Below are 13261 nucleotides of genomic sequence, written 5' to 3'. Positions count from 1 at the left end.
AGCCCTCTTCTCCATGGTTAAGAAGTTAGCTGGCTCTAAGACTGTTCCCATTCCACCTGTGCTAGGGGAAGTGAAATGCAATGAAATTGCTGACTTTTTCATTTCCAAAGTCGAAACTATTCATAATGCCCTGTCCCGAGCCTCCCCTTTACCCCCTCCTGACCCCTCTACTTGGGCCCTACTGAGCCCGCAATCCCAGGAGACACTGATCTCTGAATGGCCCCTGCTAGATCCCAACTCGCTGCTTGCCTGTTTAACTAAGGTCAACTCAGGCTCCCCTCTAGACCCAATTCCCATGAACATCCTTCGACAACTTTCCCCTGATACTCTACTAATCATCCAAGAGCTCCTCAATTCCTCATCGTGAGAATCTACAGTCCCGGATGAATGGAAAAGAGCTCTGGTAGTGCCACTCTTGAAAAAACCCGGTGCAGACCCCAAGACGCTTGCCAACTTTCGGCCCATCTCTCTATTGCCTATGTTCTCAAAAATCCTGGAGAGACATATCAACTTACATCTTACATCTCATGTGGAGACCATAGGTTTTCCACATCCGTCCCAATCGGGTTTCCGCTCCCATTTCTCTACTGAAACAACCCTTTTGGGGGTCACTGAGAACCTACGCACCCGTCTCGATCATGGCGAGACAGCGGCGCTTATTCTTTTAGATTTAAGCGCCGCATTCGATACGGTCTCACACTCTATTCTTCTGAGAGCCTTGAGAACGGCTGGAGTGACCGGCCCTGCTCTTGCTTGGCTGGCCTCTTTTCTAGATCATCGCACCTTTCAGGTTGTCTCTTCCGGTTCTTCTTCTTCTGTTCGCCCATCGGCGTATGGTGTTCCGCAGGGGTCTTCACTGAGCCCAATGCTCTTTAATATCTACGTGAGACCCCTAGCTACCATCATGGAAGACTCCGGTCTTTCCTTCTACTCATACGCCGATGACACTCAGATTCTCTTCTCCCTTTCATCGGCCGCAGCTAATACTCCATCCGCTCTTAAACTTGGACTTAGCCGAGTGGCAGAGTGGATGCAGGCGAACCTCCTGAAACTGAACGGAGATAAGACAGAGGTGCTCATTCTGGGCAAGCAAAAGCACCTCTGGGGCCCTGCACATTGGCCGGCAGAAATGGGCCCACTACCCCTTCCAGTGACCCAGGTTCGCAATCTTGGCTTTGTCATGGATGAATCGCTCTCCATGCGACATCAAGTGGCTAAGGTAGCAGCCACTTGTTTTTCCATCCTGGGGTGGCTCCGCAAAATTTTGTGGATGCTCCCGGTATGGACAAGACGCCAGGTGGTCCAGGCTTTAGTCACCTCTCGCCTGGACTACGGCAATGTGCTCTACCTAGGTGCTACACAGGTGCTTCAGAGGAGACTTCAGCTTGTACAGAATTCAGCCGCGCGCCTCCTCTGTAAGGTCCCGTGGAGATCTTCAATTTCTCCTTTTCTTAGAGACCTTCATTGGCTCCGCATTACAAACCGTGTTAAATTCAAGGCCCTTTGTTTTCTGCATAAAATCAAGCAAGGGTCGGCTCCAGGTTATCTTAAGGCCCTGGTTCAACCATACTTTCCATCTCGCCCCCTCAGTTCATCAGCTCAGGGCAACTTTTTGATTCCCCGCTTCAAACTGACGAGAATGGGCGGTTGCTCTTTTTCTTGCGTTGCCCCTAGACTGTGGAACTCTCTCCCGGCTACGCTGAAACTTGAACCATCTCTACTGAAATTCCGCAAAGACCTCAAAACCTGGCTTTTCTCTCATTAACAACTGCGATGGGCAATCACTAACTCTTTCGGTGCCGGGAGACCCCTTGTGGGTAGCTGTGCGCCCTACAAATTCAACTACAAATACGAACAAATACAAATTACAACGCGTGCAGTTACATCGCAATCGTTACAACGACTGTGATGTTACTACGCTATGCCATTACAACGCAAGTCTTTACATCGACTTGCGCTAGATGGCGTGCTAACATTAAAAAAGCGTAATTTACTATTCCAACTCCAGTCCACTTAACAGTAGGGAAGGTGTTGGGATAGTAAACTACACTATTTGTAATGTTAGCACGCCATCTAGCGCAAGTCGATGTAAAGACTTGCGTTGTAATGGCATCGCGTGGTTACATCGCGTTCGTTGTAACGACCGAGATGTAACAGCATCGCGGTGTACTGACTGCGATGTTAACGATGTTTCCCGTATATAGTTTATGTTTCAACATATTAGAAAAGTTAAATGTTTAGGTTTGGTGCCCTGTAGAAATAACTATGTGGTTTCGAATGTGCACGAAAAAAATAGCAAAGAATGAGTTGTTATCTTCGTCTTGTTTCAATTACATCTAAATATGAAATTATTTTTTTCATGCTGCAGACTGAAGTCCTTTTCCAGACCACCAATTGGCGCATTGATGGTGTCTGGGCCATGGGTTCTCCTCTTCAGTATCTGAATACAGCAATCAACAGCTGAAAGAGAACCAGCTACCTTTTCCAAAGTGCTTGCCACTCTGTTGCACCAGGTGTGCAGTGGTTATTATTTGCTAAAGTTCAAACCCACAGAGTAAAATGCTGAAATTTGCTAATTATGCTGCAGATGTTGAACTGTGTGGCTAGTGTCTCAAATCAATAATCACACTGAAAATGTAGTGGCTCCAGAATCTCATAATTCTACCGGCCAGGGCCGAAATGGCCGTAGCGGGCACTGGGCGTTTCCCCGGTGGGCCACCAGGGTGGTGGCTGGTTTTGGACCCCTGGGCCGTTTTTGTTACCAGAGACGGCTGCAATATCGGCCCCCTGTAACAAAAGCAGCTGCAGTGTTTGCCACGTGCCCTTGCCACTGGTCTTGACTATAATGCAGGCTCTGTGCATTTTATAGCAGCTTGTGTAGTGCTGCAGGCTCTATCTTGTGTCATTTGAGCATTACTTAGTTTTATCTGTAAACAATAAGGTAGGATTCTGTGACATCATACAGTGATATATTTACAGTAAAGCGCAGTACTCTTTCATTTCTGTGGATTCTACAGTAGAACCTTTTCTAACAGTGTCAGATAGTGGTATCTGTATTGTAGAGGGCAGTACCCATTAGTATTGATGTATTTTATAGGGATATTTGTACCATATAAAAACAGCCAGTAGAATTATGCAGCAAAAGAGAACTACACTATGTAGTTGATCTGACTAAATTTTGCAGAAAGAAAAAGCAAATTAAGCAGCATAATGCAGAACATCTTGTGGCAGTATTATGCCACTATATTGTTGTTTAAACACATACCATTAGTATCAGTGGAGCACCTGGATACAGCTACCAGCAACTGAAAGGAGCCTAATTAACCTTCTACAACTACGGATCCTCATCTGTGGTTTTGGTCCATTTAAGCTAAAAACAATATAAAGTTGCCATTTTTCAAATTATGCAGCAAGTGGTGCATTATGTGGTAAGTGTGATAAAGCTCTAAATATACACAAAACATTGCAGCCTCAGAATAGCAATTGTCAAGTTACCCTAACACAGTCTTCTGTAGTCTGCATGCATTATGCAACAGCATCTTTACATTCTGGTGCAATATTTTATCTATATTATCAAGTGCTACTGAGACACTAACCAGGTTCACTGAAATTATGCGGCAGGGAGGACCAAATTGTGTGGCATGATTGAATACATTATTTGCAGAAAGAAAAGGCAAATTATGCAGCATAATTGCAGCACATTTTGTGATAGTATTACTCCATTATTTTGCCATTTTTTGTTTTTGCACACATTAACACTCTAAATTACCTCTCATTATTACCGGTGTAACATCCAAATACTGCAATAAGCAAGAAAAAGAAGATGGGTTAACGTTTGTGAAGTGCCTTTCACTTTACAGCAACACATGTTGCATCCCTGGTTACCCTTTGAACCGTTTGAGCTAGAAACACATTTTACTGTTAAAATCTGAAGGATTATGTGGCAAATGTGGCAACTCTATAATTATGTGGAGTCGCTGCAGCCACAACAATCACATAATTCCAGTGGGCCTGACTATAATCAGCATCACTGTCATGTTTTTATTCTGCAGCTGTGGCAAATTCCACAATATTAGGTATTTTTCACATGGGTCCTATCAACTCATGCAGAATGTAGATTCACTAAAAAAACGTTCTAGCTTTAACGGATCAAAAGTTATAAAGAATGCTGAGTGTGTAGTGCAGGATTGTGAAGAGGTGAGAATATCCTCCGGATGATGCTCATGTTCCAGAAGTACTAATGGTCCTTATGGATTGAGAGCTTTTGTCATCAAAAGGCGACAAAACTCATGGATGTTTAAGTACATGTAATACATGGTTGAAGGTAGTGTTGTGCTAGAATATTGGAACCAGCATTTAAATGCTGACTTTAAAAAAATAACAGGAGAAAAAAATCTTTTTCAATAGAATTTTAAGAAGTTAAAAGAATGTCATACATTAAGCCTCTATTTTAAGGTCTGGTGTATGAAATCTTGAAATCCATCCTAGTGAGAACGTCAAAATTAATATAGGCATGTGACTGGATTTATAACATAGAGGGCATCACATAATGAAAGGTGTGCACCACTTGTCACAAGAATTGTCAACATGAAGGGTTGTACACTGCATAGTGCATCCTTATAATTGTTCTAAATAAACTAATTTAATTTGAGAGTATTAAAATAACAAGGGCTATTTATTTCCTCGCAAAACAAAATTATGCTTCATTGTGAAATATTGTTGTTTAGTATATCTTCAGCCATGTCTACAGTTTTCCTTCTTAAAAATTTAGATTTTTCTAAATCAGCTTCACGTTTTTTGGCAGCACATACCAGTGTAAAATGTCTTTATAAGTAGGTGTGCACAAAGTAGTAATTAAACCCAAATGGCCCAGCAAATTTGGATAATTTCATAGATTACTCAACTTTTCAAACTGTTGGCATAGTTTAGCTTCTCCCTTCCTTGTGGATGTAAGTTCCGCCCAACAGGGATCAGGCATCTTGGTGCAGGGATTTGTTTACCCCCCGCTCTCACCAAAATGGTAATGGAGAAAAACAATGGCCACCGCTCAGCTGCATCACCGCCATTCACTTCTTCTTGAAGCCCACCCCAAAACTACTGGCAGCAGGGAGGAGGCAGAGTATGGCATCTCAGGTGGGTATAAGCTGGGGCACTGGAATTATGCAGCTGAGGAGGACCAAATTATGCAGCGTGGTTGACTAAATTATGAGAAAACTAAAGGCAAATTATGTGGCATACTGTGGCACATTTTCTGATGGATAGATCTATCTTTCTATGTGCAAAGTTCTCCGCCCGACTGTGCAATCTCCACAGCTGTAAACTTACCATTAAGTTGTGGTTTGGGAATACCCAAAAAATGTAAACTTACACAAAAGTGCAAGTGTACCTTTGTGAATCAGGCCTTCAGTATTGTATGGTGGTAGCGCATTGTACAGTGGTATCTCATCACTGTAGTGAAGTATCTAGTTCTTAACAATGGTATTTGCACATCTGCTGTAGTAAGAGTGGTATACTCAGTAATAACTATGCACTGCAGGGTAATATGCTGCTCTTTCAGTGTCCTGCTCTGTCGTACCGATTCGCTATTCTTCTGTATCTTTGAACTTACATTTTTAAATTCTCTGAAAGGTACAAACTGCACAATATCCCTCAGTGCTGGTTCGCCTTTCGGAGAGCGAAGAATACCATCATCGCCATCCAAGATCTGCATGTCGGTGAAGTCGGCGTTCCCCACCCCGACGATGATGATGGACATGGGGAGGTAGGATGCACGGACGATCGCCTCCCTGGTGTCGGCCATGTCAGTGACCACGCCATCCGTCAGAATCAACAGAATAAAATATTGCTATGGAGAAGAGCAAGAACAAGAGGTTGTGAGTAGAGAATAATCTTTGAAAAAGAAACCTAGAAAGTGTCTTCAATAAAATGTCAGACAAGAATGATCCTCGAGAACATAGACCAAGAACAATGGCTAGAGGGAGCTGGACCAGTAAAATGCTCAGGAGCAGGGATCAAAACAGCCTCCAGAGGGTGGAGGGAGGGGTTCGTTAGTGTGGCAGTGGTTCCTGTATTCTAGCAGCATGACAGTGGCCCCTACATCCTAAATGGCATGACTGTGGTCCCTATATCCCAACCGAGATGACCATGGACCCTGGATATAAAGTGGCATGACAGCCGTCCCTACTGCTTGACTAGCATGGCAGGGGTTCCTATATCCTAACAGGTATGACAGTTGTGCCTACATCCTACCAGACATGACAGCTGCCCCAACATTGTAAATAGCATGGCAGGGGTTCCTATATACTAACAGGTATGACAGTTGCACTTACATCCTAACAGACATGACAGCTGCCCCTACATTGTAAATAGCATGGCAGGGGTTCCTATATCCTAACTGGCATAAGGTTGTTCCCTACACCCCAACCCATGGAAATCAAGAGGAATAAAAAAGAGGAGAGGCCTCTTAAAGGGGACGGATCTAAGTAATTAAGGGCATGGCTTAAACATGCAAACTAGATTTCTATGATTCCCATAGTTTGTCACCAGACCAGTACTTTGGCTCCTCTCTCAGCTTTCTTGTATTGCATCCACCTGAAACCAGCCAGGACTATTGGCTTTGTCAAAGGTTGTTAGCTGTTTAAGAAAAATCTTTAACAACAATGATTTTGTTATAACTAATATTGAACCTGTTTCAATAAATTCAGAAACTGTGAGACTGAATTAACCAGTGCTGGGGTCTGTGGAAGGGGTAGTCGTCTTCAGAGTGTCTCAATAACTCCTGTTATGTTCTCTCGTTTAGACATGCACAACCTTTTTCTCTTCACATCTCCTCCATCTGCATATTTTACAGCTCACCTCTTTCCTCTTCCGGACCCTCTTTTCGCTCTCGCCGAAATACACTTCTTCACATCTTCTTCACTTCACCACCCCAAACACACACCGCACCCACCCACCTGTAAGCACTTCAATTTCATTTCATTTTGCCTTGTCAATATTTTGTCAGCTGTGTACCTCCTTCACATACATCTGCACAGAATCACAATTGCAACTGGAATATGTAACCATTGCTCTGAGCGCTCCGCAGAGAGGCCAAGGATTGGTTGACCAAGTATTCTGAGCACCTTTTGAACCCCGTGATAGGCACTGTGAGAAACTCCTACTGCTTTAGCCTCAACTTCAGAGCGCTCAATTGTAGCCCTTCATAAACACATGGAGGAGCCTCTGTTCTGTATGCACAAATACACAAAGAAATATACACAAGAAAAATAAGGAAACACAACATCTTTAAAATAGATGACACTCTTAGGGAATGCAAGATTAAGTAATACGTACAATATAAACAGGAACTAAATTGCTGACATGAATTACTTGAACGTTTTTTACATCTACAGAAATCGATCAGTGTTTTTGCCAGTAATGTTATGGGTATGAGTATAGGGTCCTAGGGGTACCCTTTTCAATGTCCATTGTTATTACTACTGGGTCTGAGACCTGGAGGGACCTGGCTCACTTAAAGCCCTACCCTCACTGGCATGACAGTGGACATGAGCGCCATTTGCTTCCTGTTGATACAGGTGTGCAAGGATTGATCCAAACGTATCCACACCTGTGACAATAACAGAGGCTCTTGAGCTCTGCATGAAATAACAATCAAGCATTGACAGCACCACGTTAACCCCAGCAGCACATCCAGGGAATGCCAAATGTGCCACATAGCACACTCTGACTTGCAACAGGTTGGATGCAACCATAGACCGCATTTGTTAACAACATGTCTGCTAACGAATAGGAATACTGAGTGGTTGGTACACTCTGTGGCAAGAAGGCATGATGGGAGACTCAGACAAGATGACCTCCATCATGAATTGCACCTCAAGGACTGCATCCTTTTAATGAATCTTTGAAAGTATAATGTTTTACACAAGGACAGGATGCTCGCAAAGGCCTCCACACTGGGGTTGTTTCCCCAAAATGAGTAAAAGCTCCTGTGTTCTCCATAGAGAACTTGAGGCCCGGGGCACTCTCTGGTGACTCCCTACAGGTCTTCCTCAGATGTGAGGGCAAGGCACAGGGACGGACTTCTGTGTCCTTCATTGTATGTTAGGGGTGTCCGTCACAGGTCCACGAGAACAGAACTCAGGCCTCAGAACTCAAGATAAGTTACCATGCTAGGGCTCTAAATGGGGATCATTTACATAGCCAGTGGTTTTTCTGAGAATATGGTGAAGGACACTTTGCTCCTGGATCAGCAATGGACAAACCTGGTCCAGGTTCTCTTTCTATCAGAAAACATAAACTTGATGCGCACCTGTCTGGGATGTTCACAACCCTGTGGTCAGTTCTTACCAGGCAGACGGTCAAAGTAAGATTGTCACCATGAAAGGTAAGCCACCATGAATGATGCCAACACTGTGATTTTCCAGCCTGGTCTTTCAGCTCAGGGCAGGGCCTCCACTCCACTTCAAGCAGATGTAGCAGCAGGAGGTAAAGACAACAGCAGGAGCATGGCAATTTTCATCCAGTCCCAACTGGTCACGATTTCTGCTGACCACGGGTCATCTGCAAGTATAGGTCATTAAGTTCCTGTAATCAAAGTTATGGGGTCCACAGGGGCCACATTGACCCTTTATGCCATTGCCCATTTCCTCGGTGGGCTGGGATGCTTGGAGGCAGATTTTGAAGTTCACAGCCTCTGCATTTGCCTCTGTCACTTTCCCCAACTCTCCAAGGTTAGCTGGGAGGGTATCATGAGAGAAAGAGGAATGAGGAAAACAAGAGATCAGAGAGGGAGAAGAGAGAATGGATGGATGGATGGAAAGAGAGAGAGATCAAGAAGAGGGGGGGGGAGTGGGACTTGGTTGAGCATTTCAACCAGGGCTACTTTTGATTCCCCCCCCCCCCAAGCCGGTCATGGGTTACTAGATTCTAATGGACGAGAAATCTGCCATCCACTTTTGCTTTTCAGGTGGTATTGCAAAGTGATAACCCATTCTCTGTATGTATGTAAGTATGTATAGAGTGCATACTTGTACAGGAACAATGGAGTGCCATACCTGGCCATCGGCCAAGATTAGGGCTGAAGATTAATTAGAGAACAGATGGGAGGGAGTTTACAGTAGTCAATATATGGCGGTAAGGGGGGCTTTAAGATGTAGCATTGTTTGAAGAGAGGAATTTTTAGCTCTTTACTGAATTGGAGGTGGGTTGAGGCAATTCTGATGTTCATGGTGACATTGTTCCAGATCTTAGGTGCACAGATGGAGAAGAACTGTTTCTTGTGCTTTTCATTTGTCCCATTTCTTTGTTGGTGTTCTGGCTACAAGTGAGTCGAGATCTCCCCAGCATGGTTGGTTTGTCAGGCGTAGATGATGCTCGTAGATCATGTGGGCATGCAAAGGGAGCTGTGCAGTTCCTTCGAGGCCAGGCTAATATGTTTGCACTTCTTCAGGTTTCTAATAAATGTAAACGTCCAGTATTTGTAAAGCATGAACAAGTACCCGAGGGCGGCAAGGTGCTGGGAACCGTTGGGAAAATTAAGCGAGCTATTGCCCAGAGTCACATGGTGCTGGGCTGATCTGCTGCCGGCTATTGAACCGTGAGCCCCTGGGTTCCAGAGTCAGCTGCCCTGGCTGATGCACCACACCTCTTCTAAGGCCGGCTGCAAAATTCACAATTGTCAAAGAGGGCCAGTAAGTTGTCTGGGAGGTTGTGGAACTTAGGGGGTGATTATGATGGTGGAGGGTCCGCCACAGCCAGCCATGCGGGGGCGGGCCCTCCGCCATCGGACAGCAATTTCCCCCCGCCATATTACGATGGCAGGGGGAATCTTTCTGGTACCGTGGCGGTCGCAAAGACCAACCGTTACGGCTCCGCCACAGGCAATTGTTCCGATTGCCTGGCGGACCGGCCTGCATGTTGAAAATGGTAGCGGTGCCTAGCAGGTACCGTCCGCCAAATTACAATGCTGGCTCAAGCCAGTTTTTCCATGGCCGTGAAACCGCCCTGGAAAGGATGGCGGGGATTGGCTTTGGGGGCCTGTTGCGGGCCCCCCTTGTGTTGGAGGGTGGTACAGCGGAGGGGTACCCATGATACCCCCTACATTTCTCTGCACTTAGTGGCAGGCACCATGTGGTTCCTGCCACGTAGTGCAGGGAAATGCCCGACATGGCTCTTTAGCATTGTGGGGGGTGCTGCAGCCAGCAGCACCCACCACAATGGTAAGCGGGCTGGATGTGACCGCCACCATGGCGTAATCTGTGGTGAGGGACCACCGCCTTACAGGCAGGCGGTCCCAATCAACGCTAAAATGGCGGGCAGACTCGAGTCCACCCGCCATCGTAATCACCCCCCATTGTGTTGCCTTAAAGGTGTGCAAAATTTGTTTAATTTGCTTTTGTAAATTTCAGGAAATCTCTGGAAATTTGTGCAAAATGACATGTAATTATATGAAATGAAAACCAGTCATTTAGCTCTTGTAGTTTAGCATGAAATCCATCAGTTTATCAACTTTTAAAGCAAGGATGAACTGCCCCCTAAAAAATATGCAGAAAACACACAATTGCCGCGAACAGTAGACGCTCATGTGCTGATTCTTCACGTTGTTCCCATGCACCCACTCTAAAAAGTTGCCACAAACATTGGTGTATTTATGCAATGTGACGTAATTTTGTGAATTTCATGTAATACGTAAATTCCTGAAAGTACATGAATTATGCTGGTGTAATTTAATTTCCGCCCAGGCCTAGTTGCTTTTATGCTGGTGCACGTCTACTAAGGCTTGGACAGCGATCTGAAGTCACGTTCAGAGAGGAAATATTTCGCTTTTTTCAAGAGAGAGAAAGAAATTGTCAAACTCAGTCATTTCAGCCAGTCTCAGTCTTCATCCACATAGTGCCCCAGGAGACATCTGAAATCCCCCTGTCCCGTTGAAGAAATTCTGCCTGCTGGAGGTGCATATTAATTTATTTACTGAAAAGAATCAATCGCAGGGTATTTGACCACTCAAAACTCAGGATGTTTGCCCAGGTTACGGTGTCTCTCCACATTGGCTTAAAGTTTGACATAGTGCAGTCATGTTCAGAGCTTTTTTCAGCAAAGCCAATTAAACAAACATACCCCAACTGGGAAGAGAGGAGTCTTAATTACTAATGGGAGTTTGGGAGAATTTTCAACCGAATGAACGCTCAAAGCAGCACAAAGCATTACAAATAGTGGATTTAGGGCAGTGAAAAAATCATATTTTTCCCCATCCTTCTGAAGTATGGGATTTCTTTTAAAGCCGGGAGCTTTTTTAATAATTCACAGAATTTCTCAGGCGTACACATGTTTGCGGCCCATTTTGGAGGGCTGTGAAATCCTAGCAGTCAGCAAAATAACTCGTACATCTTCTTTCATATAAGTCGGAGAACTTGCTCAAGGGAGGCTTGGCTGACGTGGAAAGTGCAATTCAATAATTAATATTCTCCCAATTAGACACTTTAATGGATGCGTTACCCAGGGGCTTCCGCTGTCTCTGAAAGGCAGGAAGAACGCTGAATAGAGAAAAAAATCATATAAACAAACATCATTGCCCACGTCTTCCCTACCTAGCTAATGCGGTGACCATGGAGCCGCCTGATGAATAATGCGCGAGGTCCCCTGTTAATGTCAATGTCAATCTTCAACTTTCTGACCTGTTTCTCAAAATGTGGATTTTTGTCCCCCCCCCCCCCCCCCCACACACACACTTTTGTGGTTTATGGACATTTTTTTCGAAAACCAATGATACCACCAATTTGCTACGTCCACACGTTGAGAGAAGAAATAAACGGATGTATGAATAAATGAATGGGTGGATGAATGAAATGCATTCATGTAGGGCACACACATACTGTCCTAATAGCCATATGGATTATTCAAAGAGGAGCGATTTATTGACGAAGCAAAATCTGAGATAATGGGCCTCCTGATTCCCTGCCAAGGCTTTCCAGGATCCTATGGAGGAGAAACTCAGGCGTCCCGCTTTTTGCCTCTTGGGTCTTATGGTTAGAAGAAGATTTTATCTAGCAGAAAGGAGCAGAGGGTGAACTTTGTAGATCATGTAACCCAACCCATTCACATGTAAGAGCCCCCTACAACAGACACAGGGGCCAATTAGGATGTCTGGCGGACAGCCCCTGCCGGGCCGGCGGTAGTAACCGCCGGGCCGGCGGGGGCGATCCGCCTGCCATTCACGCATGAATGACCCCCCCCGCCATATTATGATGGCTGGGGGGGTCTGCAGCGGACGGGAAGACCGTCCGCCACATTTCCGCCTGTCGGCGAGTCGACCGGGAGGAAAAGGGGCCTAACATGGTGCCATCCATATTAGCGTGCAGGCAGAGATGTGCCTTTCCATGGTGGTATTGCTGCCATGGAAAGGTATGCGGTCTTTGCCTATGGGCCCCCAGGTAGTTGGGGGGTGCACATGGGGGTACCTATGGTATCCCCCTGCATTGGCACGGACAAAGTGGCAGGCACCGCGCGGTGCCTGTCACCTTGTGCATGCCAATGCACAACGTGCATTCCCAGTATTGTGGTGGGCGGTGCTGTGAGCACCACCCGGCACAATGCTGGGAATAGGTAATACCACCGCCACAGAGGCGGTGGCATCCTAATTCCAGGTGCAGGACCGCCGTACCCCTTGCGGATGGTCCCGCATTCCGTTACGGTGGCGATCGTAATAGACCCCAAAGTGTCTAGAAGAACAGAAGATGATAAATACTTGCATTTGTATTTATTTATTTATTTATTTATTTATCATGGGTTATAAATACAGGAGAAGGGGGTAGCAGGAGGCTAGAGAGGAAGGAGCGAATGTTGTAAATATGTTTGCTACTACATTTGCCTTTTTCCTTGGAACATTTGTAAAGTATGCTTATTTATTACATTGATACAGATTACAGTAAAGGTACTTAGAAATTACAGCTATAGGTAATGATTGTTGGTGCCAAAAAAATCAGCAATATGAAGTGCTGAGGGCCACATCTACAAGCAAATGTGCAGTGCAGCGCCACAAGCCATTTAGATGCGCCGTGCTGTGTCATTTTCAAAGCACAAGGATGCGCTGTATTAACAACAATACGATGCACCCCTGTGCTTTCCCCTGCAATGGCGCATGATTGGCTGCCATGCGCCAGCACAGGTATCCTTTCGTATCCTTTCGTCATTTTGAAAGGGTACCTGCGCTGCTGGGGTCATTGTTTTTGAGCAGGAGAGGATACCTTTCATGCACAAAAATATT

The 13261-nt window shown here is 45.3% G+C and overlaps 1 protein-coding gene across 1 annotated transcript in view; it reads right to left on the bottom strand.

Moving 5' to 3' along the window:
• The window catches only part of LOC146780101 (copine-7-like), a 657204-nt gene that overhangs the window by 11497 nt on the left and 632446 nt on the right, over positions 1–13261 (bottom strand). The window contains exon 15 of the mRNA XM_085636916.1: positions 5609–5845. Within this exon, the coding sequence (XP_085493042.1) occupies positions 5609–5845 (237 nt within the window). The remainder of the gene's footprint in view (positions 1–5608; positions 5846–13261) is intronic.

Source organism: Triturus cristatus, chromosome 12, assembly GCF_964204655.1.
Source record: "Triturus cristatus chromosome 12, aTriCri1.1, whole genome shotgun sequence".
Taxonomy (NCBI): Eukaryota; Metazoa; Chordata; class Amphibia; order Caudata; family Salamandridae; genus Triturus; species Triturus cristatus.
The sequence above is the reverse complement of the archived record's forward strand: the minus strand, read 5'-3'. Positions and strand labels throughout refer to the sequence as shown.